At 38.0% G+C, this 22,375-nt stretch overlaps 1 protein-coding gene across 1 annotated transcript in view; it reads right to left on the bottom strand.

Moving 5' to 3' along the window:
• The window catches only part of LOC135082252 (nardilysin-like), a 35,962-nt gene extending 13,605 nt beyond the window's left edge, over positions 1–22,357 (bottom strand). The window contains exons 1-13 of the mRNA XM_063977019.1: positions 22,108–22,357; positions 21,477–21,687; positions 9,388–9,528; positions 7,279–7,447; positions 6,084–6,292; positions 5,087–5,257; positions 4,504–4,625; positions 4,052–4,172; positions 3,891–3,968; positions 3,442–3,582; positions 2,555–2,684; positions 1,714–1,972; positions 1,112–1,246 (exon numbers count right to left, since the gene is read on the bottom strand). Of these exons, the coding sequence (XP_063833089.1) occupies positions 1,112–1,246; positions 1,714–1,972; positions 2,555–2,684; positions 3,442–3,582; positions 3,891–3,968; positions 4,052–4,172; positions 4,504–4,625; positions 5,087–5,257; positions 6,084–6,292; positions 7,279–7,447; positions 9,388–9,528; positions 21,477–21,687; positions 22,108–22,337 (2,117 nt within the window). The 5' untranslated portion in view covers positions 22,338–22,357. The remainder of the gene's footprint in view (positions 1–1,111; positions 1,247–1,713; positions 1,973–2,554; positions 2,685–3,441; positions 3,583–3,890; positions 3,969–4,051; positions 4,173–4,503; positions 4,626–5,086; positions 5,258–6,083; positions 6,293–7,278; positions 7,448–9,387; positions 9,529–21,476; positions 21,688–22,107) is intronic.
• Positions 22,358–22,375: the final 18 nt, after the last annotated feature.

Below are 22,375 nucleotides of genomic sequence, written 5' to 3'. Positions count from 1 at the left end.
AAAGTGGTACCTTTAAACCCCTCTCTTCCCGCCGGCTCAAGGGCTAAGGGCGGGGACTTTTGCTATGTTCACCTCCTAACTAGTATAAATAAAGTCCCGAGGTCAGAATTTGTGTTCCAGGGATTTCTCTCTACACCATCGTTAAAGCATTCATTGACTGGACTAAATGTAGTATTTAACGTTTGTATTTTAGTAAGTTGATTAATTTACGGCGTCTTGCCGTTAAATCATCCGACAAAGGCAAGGTGCAGGTTGATTGGTTAAAAGACTCACGTGCTTTTATACCGCTCCCCGCCACCCGGCCGCCGCCATTACCGGGTTAAACGTAAACAAATCTATCTATTTTCTTTATTTACAGTAGTAAAATTAGCAATTGTTGTTTTGTGTGGTAACAATTCTCATTAGTCATTTTATTTATGATGAGTGAAATGGAGTCTGTAGACCAGTGGTAGAAATAAACAAACTTACTTATTATTAATATAACTTTAATAAAACTCTGAGCTCCAATATATTTTTTTAAACATTTTTCATTTATTTAACTATATAGCATAGACGAACTTTAATATCCCTATCTCTAAAATGTAAATATTAAAACAATATAATTTAGGTGTTTGTAACTCTATGAATAAACACTTGCTAAATGCTTATAATTAATGCTGTCGACCAATCAGAGAAAAGTGTATTAAGTGACTGATAATAGTGTACCGTCAAATAGTACACTGGGAAACGATTGGCCCATTTGTGGATGATTTTACTTGTAGCAATATAGTTAATTATTAAATTACGGCTAGATACCGTAAGTTGACCAATTAGCTAAAATTCGATGCGTTAAATAGTACATTTCAACTGCCGTTTGTTATTTTCCGCGAGTTGATCAACTTCCTAGAAAATTGATCAACTTACGAGTCTTGTTATTTTCCGGTGACATATATTTGTCATAATAACTGGGTTGCAGTGCAGCACCATCTTACTTTAATTTTTATCAAATGTCAAAAGTCTGTCAAACTCCATACAAAAACACCGGTCAGTTAAGGTTACGGTGGTGCAACTCAGTATAAGAGTTTATTGCTCAGCTATTACTAGTAATATAATGTGTGGTTATCTAACTTACTCTCTCGGTGATTTGAGGCTGAGCGGTGTGATGAAGTAGAAATAGAGTAAGGCGGTGGGGAAGCGGAATTTGAAGTCCGGCTTGTACCACACCTCCATGTGGCGGTTCTTGCGGATTAAATTCGGTTGGTCCAATCTGAGAACAAGATAATGGTTCTTACTACATTACGATTGAGTTCAATACAGCGGGGTTACTCCGAAAAAGGATTTTTGAAATTTCGAATGTTGCTATCCCTCTCACACTAAGCGAGATGACAACATGAGCGACGGTGACAGAGAGATCCGAAACTACGTAAACAACGTTTCGGAGTTGCTACAGTGTCTACAGGGTCTACAGTGTAGACACTGTAGTAGACGTAGGCTTCCCTTTTTTTAAATAATCATAAAAATTAGACCAGCTAGATGAAGATGTTTCTCAGATCCAGGCCTAGTTTGTGGGCCACTTTAACGTAGGGCTCCGCGGGTTCTATCACCTCAATATTATAGTGTTGCCATAATATGAACGTGAGTATAGTATATATATAGTATAGTAGTGCTCAAAATTAGCCAATTAACCAACCTTATTCCCATGATAATTACGTCGTTTTCTTCATAAAATCTTACCTGAAATTATTAACCGTAGCAATTAGATCGCCATGGGTCAGCACTTGCGTTTCCTCCGGACTGGAACTGACTTTCTTATGAATATCTTTCACTGAATTGTTGCTTAAATCCAGGCCTAGTTTGTGGGCCACTTTGACGTAGGGCTCGGCGGGTTCTATCAGGTCGAAGTCTGTGGTTATGTAGACGTTTTCTTCTGGTAAATGGAAGCTGGGGTACGGTTCTACAGAAAGCCAACGGTGGAGCCAGTCTTTGGGAACATCTGTGGAAAAAGAATAAAATGAAATTGAAGTTGTTTAAAGATTATGTAATTATTATATTTTAACCATGTAGAATAATATGAATACGTAAGTTTGTTACAAACATGACAGAAAATCGAGCTACGTGTTGCAATAGTTGCTATTTCGCAACAAAAATGTTAGTATAATCTTGATTGAACAGATGACGGCACATCTAAACACCGTGTTGCCTTGTTGCGTGTAATATGTAAGCACCAAAAATGTAAGCGAAGCATCTTTAAAAAAATATTACAGGAATAATGGTTTATAATATAGCAATTATCACACTAAAGAAAAGGGTAGAAAGTGTACTAAGACGGAGTGTCCTTTTTTAAAAACAAATGTCATTGGAATTTAAACCTTATCAAAAATCAAATCAAAATCAAAAATGTTTTATTCGTTAACAAACCAACTTTTACAAAAATTGTGGTGACATACCTAGTAAGCAAAAGTATACCTGTATCAGGTAGTCACCGCCCGTCAGTCAGACAGTGCTAGTTTTTATAACTGTACGTACAGTTATCACAACTGATTAAATTACATGGTTTGTGCTTATGACTACATACCTTTCCTGAGATACTGCGTGCTGAACCACTTCTCCTTGGAGTCGTAGGGCACGGGCGCGGCGTGTTTGTTGGACAGGATCATGATGTTCACGTTGTCCGCTCGCATGCAGTCTAGAAGCTCGGTTATACCCTAAAAATAATTGAAAAATGTTAATAAACCTTTTTGAAACTTAATAGTGCACCAATGATCGAATGTTTATGCGAAAAAAGGAGTGTTTGTTAAAATATTAAAGAGACAACTTTGTAGCAAGCTTCGTATCAACCGTTATAGATAAAAGCGAAAGAAATTAGAGTTTTTTACAAAGATTATGGCGTGTTTTGGTTGTATAAGTGTGTGTGAAATGCTACATTTTTTTATGCTAGACAAGGCAGGTATTTGACCGCAATCGCACCTGGTGTTAAGTGAGATGCAGTCTAGGATGGTACATATCTGCCCTGTAAGTGCCTATTCACTCTCGCCTTGAAAACGCCCGGATTATAGTGTTCAGGAAATACAGCAGCAGGCAACGCATTGCAGTCCCTAGCTGTTCGCATTATAAACGAGTCGTCGAAACGCTTAATGCGAGCTGTTGGAATGTCGACAATGTAGGGATGGTACGCTAACCTGCGTCTGGTTCCCCGGTGATGGAAGGGGGCTGGTGGAATTAGGTCGTATCATTCCTTCGTCGTATAATCTTGCGCCTTTATCAGATTAGCAGGCGTATTTTCTCGAAATGGCTCGCCAGTTTACGAGTTTATTAGCGTATCTAACTGTACACGAAGACGATCTACGATCGTACGAGATGCAGCTCTGGTGTAAGACGCACTTCTTTATCGGTTAACGGTTGGAAATACAAAAACGAGCTTATGCGTAGATCCTATGTTCTCACGTCATCCTAAAAGCTCACCTTAGGATCGTACTTGTAGTAGAGCCTGTCTCCAGTGATGTAATGTTCTGGCGGGTAGTGGTGCATATTCTCCGCTAACATTTCTACGTAGTCGGACGGTTGCGACTCCTCGTCGAATCGGAAACCTGTCTCTTCTATTGTCTGTAAAAAATATCGATAAATATGTAGACAGTGACAGGAACTATCAAACTTTGTGACAGATGTTGATTTCACTAAGATGGAAAGAGACAAAAATGTCATAGTAACGCACGTATTCACAAACATTACTATGAGGTCTCACAGTGCGCGTGGCCTCACAGGGTACGCACTGTGCGTTCGATTTTCTGCTTCACTTAAGCAAACATCGTTTGTGAATACGGGCGTATGTCTGTTTGAATTTTTATAAAGTGAACTTTTTATGTAACAAAAAATTATTTTATTTGAAATATGATAAAGCTATCGTAACTTACTTTGATCTCGTTGAATATTCTCTCTGATGGACCAATATGTTTCAACATGTGTATATACGAGAATAACGCTTCTAAGACCTGCAAAGAAAAATTTTTAGTTTATATCTACTCAGTAGTAGTAAATTTTGAACCGCAATTCATAGTAATAAAGTTTAAAATACCTCGTCAACGTGTTCCAGGCCATTCTTGGTGAGAACGATTTGTGTGGAAAAGAGACTGTACATTGAGGTGTAGTCGATACCGCTTTCAGAGTTGCCAGTGTAAATGCCAAGAGCCCAAACCCTAAAACAAATTACTTATTTAGAATAAAATTACATTAATAAATACTAATTGTCGCATATACAGGATTGTAGCCGCCTCATTTCTAGTTTTCTCTAGTCGCGAAATAATGAACTTTAAGAAGATATTAACTTAAAAGTTCCTAAAGAAGAAATAAAAATCGATTCCGTTCGGTAAGTGCAAGTTAAGAACAGTAAGTAATGTAAAAGAAAGAGGTGAAGCGAAAACATTGACGCCGTATTATAAGTATACAGTGCTAGACATTAATAAACACATAGCAAAGTCATTGCTAGTGCAAGTGCATGCTGACAAGCGCACAAAAAGTAGTACTTACTTTTTCCTCAAGTAAGAAAGCAGACTGCCCTTGCCTTCGTGACCGAGTAAGAAAGAGATGTACTGATGTGGTTTAGACTGGTATTCCGATTTTAGAGAGCGCATGCACCACGTTAGATGAACCTGAAAAAGTCGAGATTAGCTTTAGAGTTTTAGAATATCAACTCGGTAAATTGTGTTCAGTCCCCCCTAGATAAGTGGCAAAATTTGACTGTTGTAAATTCACGCCACGATATAGCCGAATGGTGTAGGGGTCGAACCGGCCGACTAGTCATCCGAAGAACGCAGGTTGGAACCCCGCTGACGCTCGACTATTGTGACACAAGCATATTTAGCTTAGTGAGAGGGGCTAACTACATATCAGTAATTTTTGCAAAAACAAATTGCTAACATTCTTTTAAAAAAATATCGAACTCTTCACTCACGGGGCCACCGCTTTCGGCCTTTCGAAATTATAACTGTCACTCATTGTCACTTGTTTAGGGGGGCTGTTGTGAGTCGATATCTTTGATAAATGGTGTCTACATTGTAGACTCTACAAATCAACAAACCAGGTGATATTTATCTAGGTATATTAAACTTACCTCGGTAGTATCCCCGACGGGTTTGACGTAGAATATGCCGCGGAACTGCGGCGTGACGTAGTCGGGCTTGAAGGCCCACTGCGTGAAGTCGTCGGGCGGCAGCTTGTTGGTGGGAATCTGCCCGAACGTGCTGACTACGTAGTTTTCAAGCGCGTCTAGATCCATGCGGGCCTGGAATGATTCGTCTGGTAAAAGACAATGCCGGAAATTGGCGTCTTTTTTTTTTCGCGCGGCCAATTTCTTACAAAATTTGCGCGCAAAAAGCAAATGTACTATGTAAAATCATCAAACTTCTAATGCTCGTAACTCAGTTCAGACTGAGTTTAGAGGTATACTACATGCCATAGTAAGTTTGGTTTATTACACTATTTTGTAATCAAAAAACAAAGTTTGGTCGATGGCCGCGCGAAAAAAAAAAGACGCCACTTTCCATACAAAATCTGGCATTGCCATTTGGTGGTAATGTCAAGTATTTCAGTAGGCCTAAGATGCGCGCCGTGTTAACTTTTATCGACGTCAAAATGTATGGGCAAAATCGATAAAATAGCGTGATAACCGTTTATCGCGGCGCGCATCTTAGGCCTACTGGTCGAAAATAGCCCTCTTTTATCGTTGTTCTATGAATGTATGTTATTCGTGTTTCACCAGAAGAGGAACTACGTGTCCACAAGGACTAATGAGGGCTATTACATCTTGGAATCACTACTTGCTGCCACAGACAGGCGAGTGACAAAACAATGTACTCCAGTGGCGCCAATTGTAGCGCTAAAATGGTAGTTCTCATTAATAAGTAGGGTATCAGTAGATCCATATGAGAATCCTAAAACGATGACAGTTTTGAAACTTCAGTGTGTTCTTTCAAGTAATTTTGACGAAAAGTTAAGAATAAAATCTAAATAAACTGCAAGTTGTACGTGTCCGACTTCAGACACAGCTAATATTTACCTACAAGTGTCGCTGCATCTGGAAACTACCACACTACACAATCTTATATTACCTGGACAGCCACGGTCATCCTATGCGCGCTATAGTGCCTCTTCCTGAAATCGTGCGCGGCCTGGTATAGGCGATCGTCATCGTTGATGTCATCTCGCAAACTCTGCAGGTTTCCCCAGGTGAAGGTGCGAGCTGGATGGCCCGCGGGGAAAGTGCTGGATAACAGCTGGTCCTTGCGATTCGAGTCTGATGGATGCGCTATTGCGAACTCTGTGAAGATTGTAATAAAGACGGTGTTTAGCGAATATTCTCGCCAGCAGTCGAATTGTGTATTTTGATGGAAGTGGCTTGCAGACTCTGCAGTCTAACGTTTAGTGCTGGGTATGATAACCCCAGTTCACAAATTGTAACAACTACCTATACATTGTGGTATTTTATGGACTCAGAAATTCTTCGATACCCTGGCTTTTTTAATTTGCCTGTAAATAACATGTCAAGAGGATTCATAGAGGAAACAGACCAGCATTGCCTTCGAATTTACCCTCTCCTTGAAATGAGGATGAGGGTATCTATCTAAGAACTAATTCAGGCAATTTAAAAACTTCCTTATAAGACTGCATAAAAGATCAGTGATCGTGATAAAACTCATAACGCTTCACGTGAACTAGGTAATAAGGTAACACATCAGTAAATTGACAGTCATGTGTAATTATTCACTGAGCAGCAAGTAACCGTGACCGTGAAACTCCCACGCTTTTAAATCTTAATGTGTTGCGTATTTTCCTTACAAGATTAGGGGTTTGGCAGACGGCTGTGGCTCAGATTTGTTTTTAAGCCGGTTTCAGAAGAATTAAAGGACGCAAGTCTATAATGTTAATTAGTGGAAAACTGACGAGCTGCTTAAGAATTAAGTATGTTATCGGTCAATGTGTACAGCAGACGATAATACTTCAAGCTAAAGTGGCTATGTAGGTGTAACAGACGCCATTTTATAACAAACATGTAATAGTCTAATATGCTGTCAACTGCACATTAAAAAATATTAATAGAGCTAATATAATAGACGAGCCTCTAATAGCAAAATCCAAAATACTGAAATGAGCTAACATAAGGATTTGAATTCCATCAGAGTGACTGAAGGAAAAGCTACGGGTGCAACTTTTTATCTTTCTACATCTACTTAAATAAGGAGATAATCATCCAGAGTATCATCAGAACCAGCTCAGTCAGTAGCAAACTATCTCTTTCTTTCTTACCAGACTCGATGGCCTCTCGTTCCCTCTGCATGGCCTCTTTCCTCATGAGCGGGGACACGAAGAACTGACTGAACATGTCCATTGCTTGGGGTAAGTGCTTCTCTTGGATCTCGAAGTAGAAGGTGGTCGACTCGCAGTCCGTCGACGCATTGTCTGAACCGCCTTTTTTCTAAAGAAAATGATAATTAAATTAATTGAATATTTAGGTATGTAGTAAAAAAGAGAAGTAAAAAATCATGGAAAAGAAGGATTTTTAAATATTTAAAATGTAATTAGATGAAATATGAAAAATGTCAAACCAAATTTCTTCATCATGAGTAATAGATGACTTAGCTGGACTCAGCTTTATGGATTTCGTAGGATGAAAGCAAGTCAGCATAAAAAGATTCAAGAAGAAGGTTGGTTAGAAGATTCTGGAATGGTAATGATGTAAACTGTATTAGATTCGGTGTTGCTTTAGTTACAGAGACATGTCGTAAGTATTGGTTCTTGCACCTTATAGTATGTTGGCGAAAAGACCACTAAATTGAAAACACTTGAAACTTATTTTGTTCATCTGTAATAACTGTTAAAATTCTCAAACTCAATTCCTGTGTTGCTCTTCCAGTTTGTTTGAAACGAATATGTCCAAAAAATTTGTATTTTCAAATAACCGTAACAAATAACAAGGTTTGTAAAAAAACACGTTTTGAAATGGTGTTTTTAAAACTCTACCGGTTCTAGCATCAATCATTAATTTACGTGAGAGATTTACGACTTAAAAATAGATTATTTTTATCGCTCCATTTGCATCTATGATGCAACATCATGTAGATAGAAAGCACGTATCTCCGATTATAAAAAGTATGCTAATCAAAATATTTTTGTCGTACAATCAATATAACATGGTTGAGTTTTTATAAAAACAGCGACAAAGCTATATTTTATTTTAGTTTTCAGATGTTATAAATAGGACAAAACTAAGAAGCAGTAAAGCACTTCTCTCATTGAAATTGATCTCTATTTCAAGCAAATACAAACATTTTTCAAAAAAAAAACTTTTTTAAGTAACAAAAGAAAGCGAGCTCTTTGTCACCACTGGGCTGAAAAGTGCTAAACATTTTACGCAAGTGGTTTAGCTAGCATCATAGATAAACATACTACCAAAGTGCAAGGAATATATTCATCGGATAGAATGAATCATTACAAAACCGTAAATATAGATACAAAAGACAATAATGTGACGACATGTATGATACAAGCACATTACACTGAATCGCGGAATTAGCAGTCCCTTCCGCTAAATGTTTTCTCAACAAGTTTATGCAAACTACTTTCTACGAGTCACGTGGCTGTTGCGTTATTTTAACTGATCATCGTACGGAACATAACGCCGATTGATGATCAGGGTTATATTACCGTTAGTTAATAATACTTAACAGTTTATTAACGGGTTATTTTGGACTAGAAAATACGAAGAACTGTTTCGGTGGCTAACATTCAGGGAGGGATCTAGCAGTAGAGGATCTATTCCCACCGCGCAACTTCTGTTCTGTGTAACCAGGATCTATAGCTAGACTACCAACAAAAACTTAACCAATGAAGGTCAGTTAAGTTCACCAGTGAAATTAACCATAACAAGATGCAGTTTTGATGAGGTATGCCTGTACACTGATGGCACTGACCTCTGTACACACTGGACAGGCTGTCTCATACCAATGACAGCTAATTTTGTGTGCCAATTTGAAGCGCCACTACGAGTGTCCCGAGAACTAATTTTGACGTACGTTATATGGAGTAACCATAGGAGTAAGTGGGAAAGAAAATCACTAATTTTAGTTCCATCGACACTCGTATCTGCCTACGGTATGGATTACAGCGCCAAAATGGCGAAAATGTTAACAGCATTGTTGTGTTCCGGCAGTTAGAGGTAAGATAGCCAGTTCCTCTGTGGTTGAGGATTCCGGGTGAAGCTCGCTTCCATCTACGGCCTGATCATCACTTACCATCAGGTGAGATACAGGGTAAGAGCTTCCTCGATGTGGATAAAAAAAAATCAAATAGGCATAAAAATATTGTGACAGCAGCCAGTCCAGTGTGTATAGAGGTCGGTGCCTGATGGATATTTACCTTGATGAAGGAGTCGAAGTCGTTCTCCTTGGGGTACTTCTCGCTGCCCATGAAGACCATGTGCTCGACGAAGTGCGCCAGCCCCTGGATGTCGGGCGGGTCGCTGTAGCTGCCTACGCTCACGCTGAGCGCGCATGCGGCCTGCAACAAGCAGCATGCTATTATGGAGCTAAATACTAAGTACTTAAGAACCGTTTTTCCATGGAGCATTCATACTTCGAATACAGGAATACAGGAGGAGGAGACCACATATAATCCACTTTACGAAATTTCGATTTTTCGAAGTTACGAGTACGAGTACTGTAAGTATTCTTCTGATAAATGTTGCGGAATCCAAGACAGTTATTAGATTAGCTACCCTCAGTAGGTACCTACTACATGGTTTTCACTAGTCGACTTTCGGAGAATATGAGCGCATATCCTGGGTAGCTAGGCCACTCATAGCGCCTGAATGCTTCCAAGCTTAAAAGAAGATACGTTTCCCCAACAAGTAAAAAAGATATTTCATAACTAGAACAACGCCATCCTATGCTTTCTGGCTTCTCGGCCAGCACTTTTGTATGTTCTGAGTATTCAGGATTATCCTGCATAGTGTTCCACTTTTTTTTTCAGAATTGAATCATAATACATCATAATAGGTATTCGTCATCGGTGCAGTGTTCGTGTCAACAACTACTCGATTATGTAACAAGAATTTGTGGCCTGATTTACCAACTCGCAGCTGTTTTCGCGGCTCTTCTAAGCGTGAAGATAATACACATTTTGTATTACCTAATATTTATAATTTTACTCTGGTTGAGCCACAGTAACCACAACAAAACCACTACTAAATACTCTAGTCACGCAGCGGGTCGGCATAATTCAAGGTAAATAAATAAAGATGACTCCTACTTACTATTACGAGTATTTATTTGCGTAAAGAATAAACGATTGTTACTTTCTGTCAATATTATTGGCAGGTAGCTAATAGCTCACAAGATACCTAGTTTCCCATAGTTGATGTTTACTGTCCGTGGTGAATTTCTTTTCTTAAAGGTTTACTTAAACCTTTGTTTTGTCTCCTGTCATCCGTTTTGCACTGCAGGGAAGTCAAACCTTAACTACGTCGAACTCCTCCTATGTTCTTCTGATTAATTTCGTTGCGGGTCCAATGACAGTTTAGCTTTCCCCGGGACAAACTTGACCTTCACTGGTTGGGTTTTTATTGGCGGTCAAACTGTAGGTAGATCCTGGCTACACAGGAGTAGCAGCGGTGGGAAACGAGAGGTGGGAATAGCCCCATGTCAATAAGATCCTTAGTGCGTAAGTAAATAATAGGCATATAATAAAGACTTTGCATACTTTGCGAAAGTGGTACGTGATCTATATTCAATTAATATAATATAACTGTTACAGTTCAACGATCACATAAATCAGGTTTCCATTTATCAAGTTCAAGGAAACCTTGTCAATGAGCAGCTTTCTAATTGCTATTGAACTTGTAAGTCTCAAGGTAAAATGCCTTACGACACAAGACTTCTTTAACTGTCTAATATAATTTAGAGCTGGTCTAAATGATAAGCGATTCTATCTCGATCTCATTTGATGGCAATGATGTCATGAGATCAATTGAATCCAAGAAAGTATTAAATTCTAAACCTCGATTAGGTTAAACGTCAGTTTGAAGGCGACTACAGCATCCGCAGACGACGTCATCGCAACACTACTGGTCTCTATTCTATACCTTCTGTCTACGGAAGATATTTCATAGAAATAGCTTTAGTAATATAGGTCAGAAGAGAAGCCAAGTCACATCGATCACAGAGGGTTATTATTATCTAATGCCCTATGAGTATTTTCAGGTCTACTTGTCAGTCAATCTACTATCTTACTTTACTGTTACGATGATACCTACATAGTTTGCTTATATGATTATGCTAATTTTATATTATGCTTATGCAAGAAGTAGGTCGATCTAAAAAGCAATCACGTAAGTTTTGTTTACTACGCACAATAAATGTTGATCGTTTTCACGGCCAATGTTACTATTACACCTACTACTCGTATAAACAATCCGTACTGATCAATATTCCTAAATACAAAGCCATGTTTACACTACCTACACCAGGTCTATCTATTTAGTATAGTTTACGTCGAATGCAAATGATCGAATGTATTGAAAACCGGCTGTATTTCATACCGTGTCGAGAGAAAGCTCTGGTCTTAGCATCTTGCATCGCTTTCTAGAAACTCTTTCGTACGCGGTCTTGACAAACCTAAGTATATTTCTTTTGTAGCGATAGACCTGTTGAAGGCATAAACATGTTACTAAAAGCTACTTAAATAAAAAAACCAAATGTGTTACTAAACTCAAAATTGGTGGCGGGGTGAACCAATTCAGCGATATTTTCTTCAAAATTAAATATTCGTCCAAATCAGTGTAATGATTTTTAAAAATTAATTTTAGCTATTCTTATTTGTTTGCCATCAAATAAATATATTTTTTACACATCTATTCTAGTTCCTCTGGGCACTCCCTTTATATTCCAAAAACAGGCAAGGAGTTTTCCTGCGTTTTCTTTTTTCAGTTTTTCAGATACTTTTTGTGATATTTTTAAGTGTCCTAAGAACGTCTTCTGTCTGATGCTACTTGAGAGAACATGCTCTTATACTGCCCCCATTAAAAAACACCCAGTATAAATAAATACGAGTCAAAGGATAAATCCAAATTACTGATAGAACTTGCACTGCGACGACACCGTTATGCGGTAATAAATGGCGAAACGAAAGGCACACAAGCCGGCGACCCAGTTTCTCAGCCTAAAAGTGAAATAGATCACAACGATTATTCAATACAGAACTGAATATTGCCATATCCATTATCCAATCAAGACATTCTAGGTAGTAGGTTTACTACAAGGGCGAGAGGGTACAACGTTGGAATTTAAACGAGCGAAGGGTTAAATAAATAGAGACGACTGAAGGCAATTTACTGGCAACAATGAAAAGCCGGCCAGTGCAACTACAATATACCCAGCATAAAATACAATAGGTAAAATGAATACAATGTTTAGACTCTAAACTTGAGTGTTTGAGAGGGATCTCACAAAAAATCCACAAGAATCTTTACAAATGTGGAAGATTACAAAACTTCTTTGCCTGAGTTTTCGCTATGGTCATTTAAAAAACTAAAATGTAAAAAGGATCTATTACGTTAGTTAAGGAAGTAGTCGTAGTAGTTACATTAATTAAATAATTTGGAAGAGTAAGGCCGGCAATACACGGACCGCTTGAAGCAGTCAGGGTCGACAGCTTCAAGCTGCGACTGCACAGTGAACTGCAGAGTTCTATGGACGCACATACACGAACCGCTCGAGCAGTTGCAACTGATTCGGGCGGTCGACAGCAAGGTGAATTTTCATCGTGCGGTCAAGCAGTCGCCAGCCATACACTGACTGCTCGAGCTGTCGACGCAGTTACCTCCGCCCACTTTCTTCATTCCACGGCGCGCGCGCTTATGATTTGTTGAGCAGTTAATACCAACTGCTCGAGCAGTTATCACTGGCAGCTTCAAGCTGTTGACTCTTGACTGCAAGAGCGGTCCGTGTATGTTGATCACTGACTAACTGCTCGAGCTGTCCGTGTATTGCCGGCCTAAGGGTCGATTCCTCACAGTATCATCATACAATATACCATCACTAATGTAACCAATAATAAGTATGCATCGAAGGACAACTATAGAGAGCTAACCATTGAGCCATTGAAGCATAATGCATGTATTTCGGACGTAGATTAGCAACGGTCTACTGCCTTCCTGTAATTGTACCCGCCATATTATTATGATGGTTTCGATGTTCTTTTATTTAATAGTTTTTATTTAAAGTTTAACGGCGCGTAAAGTAACTATTTATGTATGAAAATGCATAATTAACAAACAAAACTGTAAGTATATTGCAAAACTGACATTGAGAAGGCCAAGAATCACCCAAATAAGGTCAACCCTGTTTTCTATTTTCATTGTTATCGTGCGAAATGCGAAAATCTCATTGTTATTTTGGCCTGCAGTCGCCGATCGATAGTTGAAGGTCTTTGTGTCAAAGTCAATCATCACTGTCTGCACATAGTACAGCGAGTGAAGTAGACTCAGGCCTGTATGAAACGACGCTCACAATTTGATTCAATCTGAAGCTCTATTTAAAAGACCTCGATTTAATCTCAATTATTAAATGTGATTTGTTTGGATCATGGAAAGCGTCTCATGATAGCTCATCATAGAAGGATCATAGAAAAAGAGCTTAGGGCCTGTGCACACTCCGTTTTTTAAACGCGCGACAGCGCGCTTTTTTCCTACAAACGTCTATACAGGGTGGAAACGTTAAGTGATCTCACTCGATTATTTCTAAGCTATACAAGATATCGAAAAACTGATTACTGATTCTGAAAGTGCTTCACAAGCTCTTTCAAACGGTACCAATATTAATTACATAATAAACTGGATCTATCCAAAAATTCAATGATTCCAGCTTCCATACATTTAGTAAAACCAAATAATATTAAAAACTATACAAGATATTCAAAAACTGGTTACTGATCCTGAAAGTGCTTCACGAGCTCTATCCAACGATCACTTATCGTTTCCACCCAGTAGATTGGGTCCTACTTTCGGGTATCACTAAAACGCTTACATATTGTGTGCATAGACCCTTATGTCAGTTACAGCCTCATCCACTAAATAATTTTAAGCCTAGGCCCAGACCACTGACTTTTTGGCCCGATTCTAATTATATGAAGAAGACATTATGGCCGATACCAAATCGTAAATCGGTGTAACGTGCGCACTTTCCATACTGATTAACAGCCCGACCAAACTATCGGCCAGCCAAAAGTCGGTGGTCTGCGCCCACTGCAGACCCACGATACCCCTGGCGATACCCCTGGTGGTATCGTGGGTCTCGTTAAAGAACTACACTTCAGACCCACGATACCCCTGGGAGTAAAGTTGACAAACGAGGACCGGCGCGGGCGCGTGCGGGAGGGGAGGGGGGCACATCGCGCGCACAGTGTTGTGGAATACCTCTATGAATTCTAAATTGATTTCATTGAACATGCAATAAAATTTATATTGTCAAAAATAAAATAACAACAATTGAGAATGTTACTAGGTATGCAAAATCACTTGAAACCTATGTTACAGTTAGGCTTTTACATTTACAAATACATTAGTCTTTATTTCATTCAAAAATACCCAGTAGTTATGATTTTATAGGCATTCAAAGTTCGCTTAAATATTGAGTCCCGCCGACGGTCACGTGACCCCGCGTGACGTACATTCACAGTGTCCGCTCACTAGAAAACGGATATAAACATACTTAAATATTTTTTTTTTTGTAAATACAAACTTATTATACATAATTATTAACAACCAGACCCATAACAGAAATTAAAATTGAACCAAACCCAAACTTGATGCGATTGTGTCGTTTTATTGCGAATTACCTTCCAGCTCCATCATTAGACCCTGATTACTATACAGTGTGAGTCACGTTAAAGTGTACATATGAAAATAGATGAAACTAGACCTATTTTTATCGACAAAAAAGAGGTCAAAAAATTTTTGTGATTTTTTTTTAATTTTTTATAGAATTTTTTTTCTTCCAATTACTTATTGTAAAGAAAACGTAATAACTTTTAAAGTAAGCGGTATATCCTGATAAAATAAAAACAGTAATAATGCTAAATAACAGGCGATACTAAAAAAATACATGAAATACCCAGAAAATGCCAACAAATAATAAAAAATGATACTTTTTGAAAAAAATCTGCTTAAAAATTAGAATTTTTTTGGTTATTTGATAAATTTCTCCAAAAAATGCCCCTATAACAGGTGGTTTTTATTACTTTTTATTATTCTCTATCGTATTACTTTAGTAAAACCAAAAATAGCATGTCTCTATCCCTATCAAAACGTTTGTAATGATCGTTTGAACTAAGCCTCTCCGGGCGCGCCATTCAACGCTTCGTTAACAACGAAACTGAAAGTGACTCTAGATTTGTAATTTTGATAAAGACAAGTTTGATTTCAAATAAAAACAAAAGATTTCGAAGTAAAATAAGCATTTTAGTTAAAATTAAAATTGTCTCTACCTGTAGCGGAGAAAAATGTTGTTTAACCCTCCCATAGAGGAGGGTGGAATTCCCTCACCCTGCGCACTTCCTAGGCGCTATCACTCACTCCTACCTACCACTGACTGGGTACTACTAACTACTAGTGAATGAAACACTGTCTTGAGGTCAACTGAATTCAATGCTTTATTGCGTCCCGGTTATATTTAAAGGCCGGGCAAAAAATCTGGACACCGCGGGCTAATATTTTGCACATAAAATACAAGTGTCATCTATTGGTAAAACTATGTAAACTTAAACACAAACATAGCATGTGGTGCCATCTAGTGATAGGACAATGAACGAACTTTACACTAACTCTAACATAATCGCCCACCAAGGACGAGCTAAGCTTCGTCCTTCACTACATCGCCCACCATGACAATCGCCCATTATGAAAACTTAAAACTCAAGAAAGAAGGCATAATAATTTTGAAAGATAACCCTGACATTTTAAACATTTTATATTACTTCAATCAGTCTGCCTTCTAACCTTACTACTATCCTTATATCTAACCTTATCCCTAAAATTTCTGTTTGTTGACTTTGTACAATTTCCCGATAAAATCCACCCAAACAATGTCTCTTGTGCAACAGGGGTACCGCTTGGACTTTGCCTAACTCCCTCTAGCAAGACTTGACTAAACACATCTACTCCCAATAACAAATCGATACGATTTGGCGTGTGATAGCCAGGATCTGCCAATGGCAAATTCATACTCTCAGCCCATTGCACAGGTTCTATTTTACGGGATGGTAATAGAGAAGTTATTGACTTTAAAACATAAGCTCTCACCCCTAAATTCGCCCCTGGATGAATCCTTGAACTAATCTCCAAGTCAACAAAAGCCTCGGATATTAAACTATCCCCACCTATTCCTGACAAGCGCTCTTTGATTGGAGTCTTTTTCAACCCAAGTCTTCGTACTGTTTCTTCAGTTACGAAAGACGACTCCGAGGCCTGATCAAGTAATGTTCTAATCTCTATGCTATCCTTCTTGGTCGACATAGTTTTAACTACCGCAGTCGGCAGTAAAACTTGATTATTATTTCCTGTCGACAAACAAGACCCAGAATTTCTATTTCCTACACCTCTATGGACATTACCTCGAGGGTGCAAAAGATAATGATGTCTGCGTTTGCAGATTCGGCATTTAGTGACATATTTACAGAATTTGGCAGAATGATTGAGTCCTAAACAATTAAAACAAACATTGTTATTTAAAACAAAATCCCGACGAGACTCCACCGCCTCCCTTGCAAATTCTTTGCAATAACTAAGCTTATGCCCTCCTTCCGTACAAAACGGACATTGCACATTTTTTACAATATGCATAGACTTAGTAGTTCTATTATGTACATTATTTACATTTACCGAAGTGGATTTTGAATCTAAAAACTCCAATGCCCTGTAACGATTCGTTAAAAACTCTTTAAAATGATCATAGGTAGGCAGTTCATCCGATGTATTAGTTTCCGAAATCATGAACTCCCACTGACGTCTAGATTCAGTATCCAACTTCGATGTCAAAACATGAACAAGAACTACATCCCAACTATCTACATTTACACCAAGATTCATCAAAGTAGCCAAGCAATCATTAGTTGTGTCAATTAATTTCTTCAGCGCATGTGCTGACTCCTTTACAATATTTTTCTGACTAAAGAACCGATTTAATGTTTGCTGGCAAATGAATTTCTTATTGTTATAACGTTCCTCTAACAATTGCCAACACCTATCATAATTACATTCAGCTATAGATATGTGCTTCACAAGTTGTTCTGCTTCTCCTGTAAGGTAGCTCTTTAGATAATGGAACTTCTGTACCTTTGTCAAATGCTCATTGAAATGCACCAAAGAACTATATAAATCGCAAAATGTGGGCCATTCCGAATATTTCCCCGAAAATGATGGAATAATAATTTTGGGCAATTCAAGTTGACTACTTTTCCCCTGAACAACTTGCGGAGTACTATCTGAATCGATGTTGGAAGTCAACTTCAACAAACAGGTTTTGAGATCACATTTGAACCAAGTGTACAATTCCTCTACTTGATCACATAAGTCCTCTTTAACATACAAGGAATCAGCTAGTTCCTCAGGACATGCACTACGCATCAACTCTTTGTGTCCTGAAGAAAACTCTACCCACAGCTGTTCCAACAGTTCCAATTTACCTTCTACATACTGTTTAGTTATTTGACTTTCCAAAAGTTTGTTGAAATTAACTTTATGTTTGTCCAAACGCTTAAAAATATCATACTGAAATCTAATAGTATTTTCCATTTCAAATTTACATTCTTTACGTTTCGCCATTTTATGAATTTGACAAAACAGAATAAACAAAATACAAAACCTGTCACCGAAAAATCAAAAATTTAAAAGTCTTCTAAAAAGTAAATTGACTGTCAAAATTCAAAACCGCACTGACACCAAACACACTGACAGTCAATCAAAAAGAAGTTACTCACGGTGACATTTCTCACGAATTATGCCGAAGTTTGAAACTTCGTGTTTGTCAATCCTTGGCGAACCTCCTGCAACCTCTGGTAGGAGGGCTGCTCCGCGGACGTCACTCCGTCCTCAACCTGACGTGCGCCGACCAAGCCAAGCGCCGTCGAGATCCTCCTCAGGACCTCTTAGGTGAAGTAGACCTTCACCTCCTGCAGCCTCTGAGGGCTGCCCTTGGACCCTCCTCCGTCCTCCAATGGCACCGGTTCCTGACGCACGCCGGCTAAGCTCAGCGCCGTCTGAGGCCCTCCTCTGGACCTCTGAGATGCCCCACAGCAGCAGTCCACTGCTGGCGTGGAGGAGGAATCCACTCCTTAGGATGCTAGTACCTCCTCACAGCATCCGGCTCGAAGGACCATGTTTAACCCTCCCATAGAGGAGGGTGGAATTCCCTCACCCTGCGCACTTCCTAGGCGCTATCACTCACTCCTACCTACCACTGACTGGGTACTACTAACTACTAGTGAATGAAACACTGTCTTGAGGTCAACTGAATTCAATGCTTTATTGCGTCCCGGTTATATTTAAAGGCCGGGCAAAAAATCTGGACACCGCGGGCTAATATTTTGCACATAAAATACAAGTGTCATCTATTGGTAAAACTATGTAAACTTAAACACAAACATAGCATGTGGTGCCATCTAGTGATAGGACAATGAACGAACTTTACACTAACTCTAACAAATGTGGTGGCAGGCCTTTGTTCAAACGATCATAGCAAATGTTGTGATAGGGATAGAGACATGCGATTTTTCGTTTTACAAAAGTAATACGATAGAGAATAATAAAAAGTAATTAAAACCATCTGTTATAGGGGCATTTTTTGGAGAAATTTATCAAATAACCAAAAAAATACGAATTTTTAAGCAGATTTTTTTCAAAAAGTATTATTTTTTATTATTTGTTGGCATTTATTGCATATTTTATGTATTTTTTTAGTATTGCCTGTTATTTAGCATTATTACTGTTTTTATTTTATCAGGATATACCGCTTAGTTTAAAAGTTATTACGTTTTCTTTACAATAAGTAATTTGAAGAAAAAAAATTCTATAAAAAATTTAAAAAAAATCTCAAAAATTTTTTGACCTCTTTTTTGTCGATAAAAATATGTCTAGTTTCATCTATTTTCATATGTACACTTTAACGTGACTCACACTGTATAGAATTAAAGTACTCATCAATACAAAACGAACGAGCCCAAACTCGATGGATTTAAGTCGTTTTATTATAGAGTTCCTATGGCCACCTTCCAGCTCCATCATCAGATCAGCTCCATGTCATCATAATATTGCATGGTCATCCAAATCACATATGTTTGCGAAATTTCAGCTTAATCGGTTGCCTGGAAGTGGGTCTTAATTCAGCTTGCAAGATTCCACCCATACAAATATGAGCCAGTCGCTGTAATATGACGTCACGCGCATAAAATGGCAGGCCGGCCGCCGCCCGCACTTTTAAAGTTCAATATATTGGAAACTAATTGACGTATCGAAATAATTCTTTCACGTGTATTTTTTATTTTTAACAGAGAATACAGAAAGCTAAGAAACAAAATTAGTGAACATTCTTCATTCATACCTACAATCCTACATACTCGTATAATGAATAATTAGTATCAGGTAAAGTACCAGGGCAACATAACCATAAAGGATCTATTTTGTGACAGGTACATATTTATTTCTCGGGTCAACCAAGAAGAATTTGATAATAGCTCCCATAAGGTTATGTTACCCTGGTACCTTTTATTTACCGTAGTAAATTTTCCCACTGCTCAACTAGACTGCTCAACTGTTCAACTGGTTATACATATTTCCCATACAAACTGATCTCTACTGGAGAAGTTTTGTAATGTTAAAAAAACTTTATTTTCACTTCATAAAATTAAAATATAGCCTAAAATTAATATTATGTGAATATATATAAATTATTGATAATATCTCTTTTTTCCCAAGGGAAAACTACTCATTTAAATCATTATCACACACGAGGTAGATGAATTTTTTTTTATCACATCAAATAACATAGCCTACCTACCAGGACAAAAATAAATAATTAAGTCAAAAAGTTATTTTATAAGTGCTATTAATTAATTTTATTCGTTGTATGTAGGTATGAATTTATTGTTGTTATTTTATTTTTAACGATATACATTTTATTGCATGTTCAATGAAATCAATTTAGAATTCATAGAGGTATTCCACAACACTGTGCGCGCGATGTGCCCCCCTCCCCTCCCGCACGCGCCCGCGCCGGTCCTCGTTTGTCAACTTTACTCCCAGGGGTATCGTGGGTCTGAAGTGTAGTTCTTTAACGAGACCCACGATACCACCAGGGGTATCGCCAGGGGTATCGTGGGTCTGCAGTGGTCTGCGCCTAGGCTAACGGCTAAATCCTCTGAATTTGTTGAGATTGCTCTATTCGGCGACCGTGAATGGGTGACGCACCTGTAGCTGTCACTCCGCACGTGTGGCACGTGAACCTACTGACCTATCTACATTAATGGCATCCACGTTTTTTCATGGTCGGCAAAGCACATGCAAACAAAAGTGCATTGTGTGCAGTACGGATAAAAGAATAGAACTGACATGTCTTGAATACTATAAATTACTTGTTTTTTAAACGCGGGAATAAAATGTTGCCTTTTTTTAAACTAGCTAAATTTTGTTGATGACTTTATTTACGTCGTGGACACAGGACATGCGTGACGATTTAGCGTTCTTTCGTTTCAAAACATGGCAAAACCAAGAATAACAATGTTGATTCGTCAAAGGTACACTAGCAATTTTTTGGAGGTGTAGTATACAAAAATAGCAGATGCGACGATTTGCGATGTTATTGTTGGCTACTTGTGTACAAATAAGAAGCTACAATAAATAAGTTATGCATGATGGATGACATCATTAAGGCGAAATAAATATTTATGGCGAAATAATTTGCGATCCTCATTGTGGATAAAACACCAAATCTATTTAATAGATCTCAGCATTAGCTACTAAGTCGCGTTTCTGTAATTAAAAACTATTGTTCACAAAAAACTCCTAACATCGAAATCACGATGCACAGCTTACCATCCATTCTGATTTTTACTTTTGCACATAGAAATAATAATAGTGGCGGACTTAATGCCGGGTGGCATTCTCTACCAATCAAACACAGGTAAAAAAAAATTATGGGTAAGTGGCTAGCTAGACAAGACAATAACATTGTGTGGTAGTATTTTTCAAAAATGACTACAAAAATATTAGTTAGGAGTCATGCATAACTTGGCTCTCTGACTAGCCAAATATAACAATAACATTGTGTGATTTTTTTTGAAATAACTGAAAATGTTGTTTTTCCTTTTTTTAACAAAATCTATGTTTCCTGTCTTGGTATCTTAAATACACAATTGATAAAAATAAAAAAGCACCTCAGGGCAAAATTAAAATGTCTTACCATTTTTTCCTCGTCAAACTCTCCACGTCGCTTAGTGCCATGCTGGTCACTAGAACCAGATTGGTCGGATTTGAATCCATCACTCTCTGGCCCAGAGGTATCCTCGGCACTGCTACTTTCTTCCTCACTGGAGCTATTGTCATCGTTGACCGATGGACGGCTAGGGTCTGATATCAGTAGTGCTGTCAAGCCATTTTCCAATCTTATTGTCCTAAAAAAATTATGCAAATATTAAACGTACAAAGTAAGTAAACCTCACCACAGATACTTAATCCTAGTCAAATAAAATGTATCAACAGTCCGTCAATATGTAAAAAATAGATCAATTAAATACCATGCCTATCAAAACAAATTAATGACATAATTTTTTCTGAAACTTCATCGTCATCAGGTCTATACGACTAGACTGCAGAAGGACAACAATATCTAATTTATCAAAGGCAAACAAAGAAAAGTTATTAATTAAAATGTTAAGAATCTTCAAAACTCCAGTGTTTGAATTCTAACCCAAAAAAAATTAATGTTCTTCATTTTACATAGAATCATAACTGATATTGTAGCTATAACAAACAAAACATAGGTCACAATAGTCGCATCTACAGAATAAATGATTATTATGATAAACACTTACTTGTAAACTTTTTTATCAGACTCAGATTTGATGGGTGCTCGCAGAACTTCCACTTTCTCCTTCTTACTCGACATCACAAAAGGTCGAGTTGCATTGCTTAAAAGTTTCATATCTGGTTTAAATTTTGGAGCTCTGTGGAAACCACTTCTTCTGGACATCGCCGCAATAATAGGATTTGTCTTCAGAAATACAGATGTTTTTTGAATAAATAGGGACAGGAATTTTGACATATCATGACATTTCGAACATCGTGTTTCTGGGTTGCAAG

The sequence above is a fragment of the Ostrinia nubilalis genome, chromosome 21 (assembly GCF_963855985.1).
Source record: "Ostrinia nubilalis chromosome 21, ilOstNubi1.1, whole genome shotgun sequence".
Classification (NCBI taxonomy): domain Eukaryota; kingdom Metazoa; phylum Arthropoda; class Insecta; order Lepidoptera; family Crambidae; genus Ostrinia; species Ostrinia nubilalis.
The sequence above is the reverse complement of the archived record's forward strand: the minus strand, read 5'-3'. Positions and strand labels throughout refer to the sequence as shown.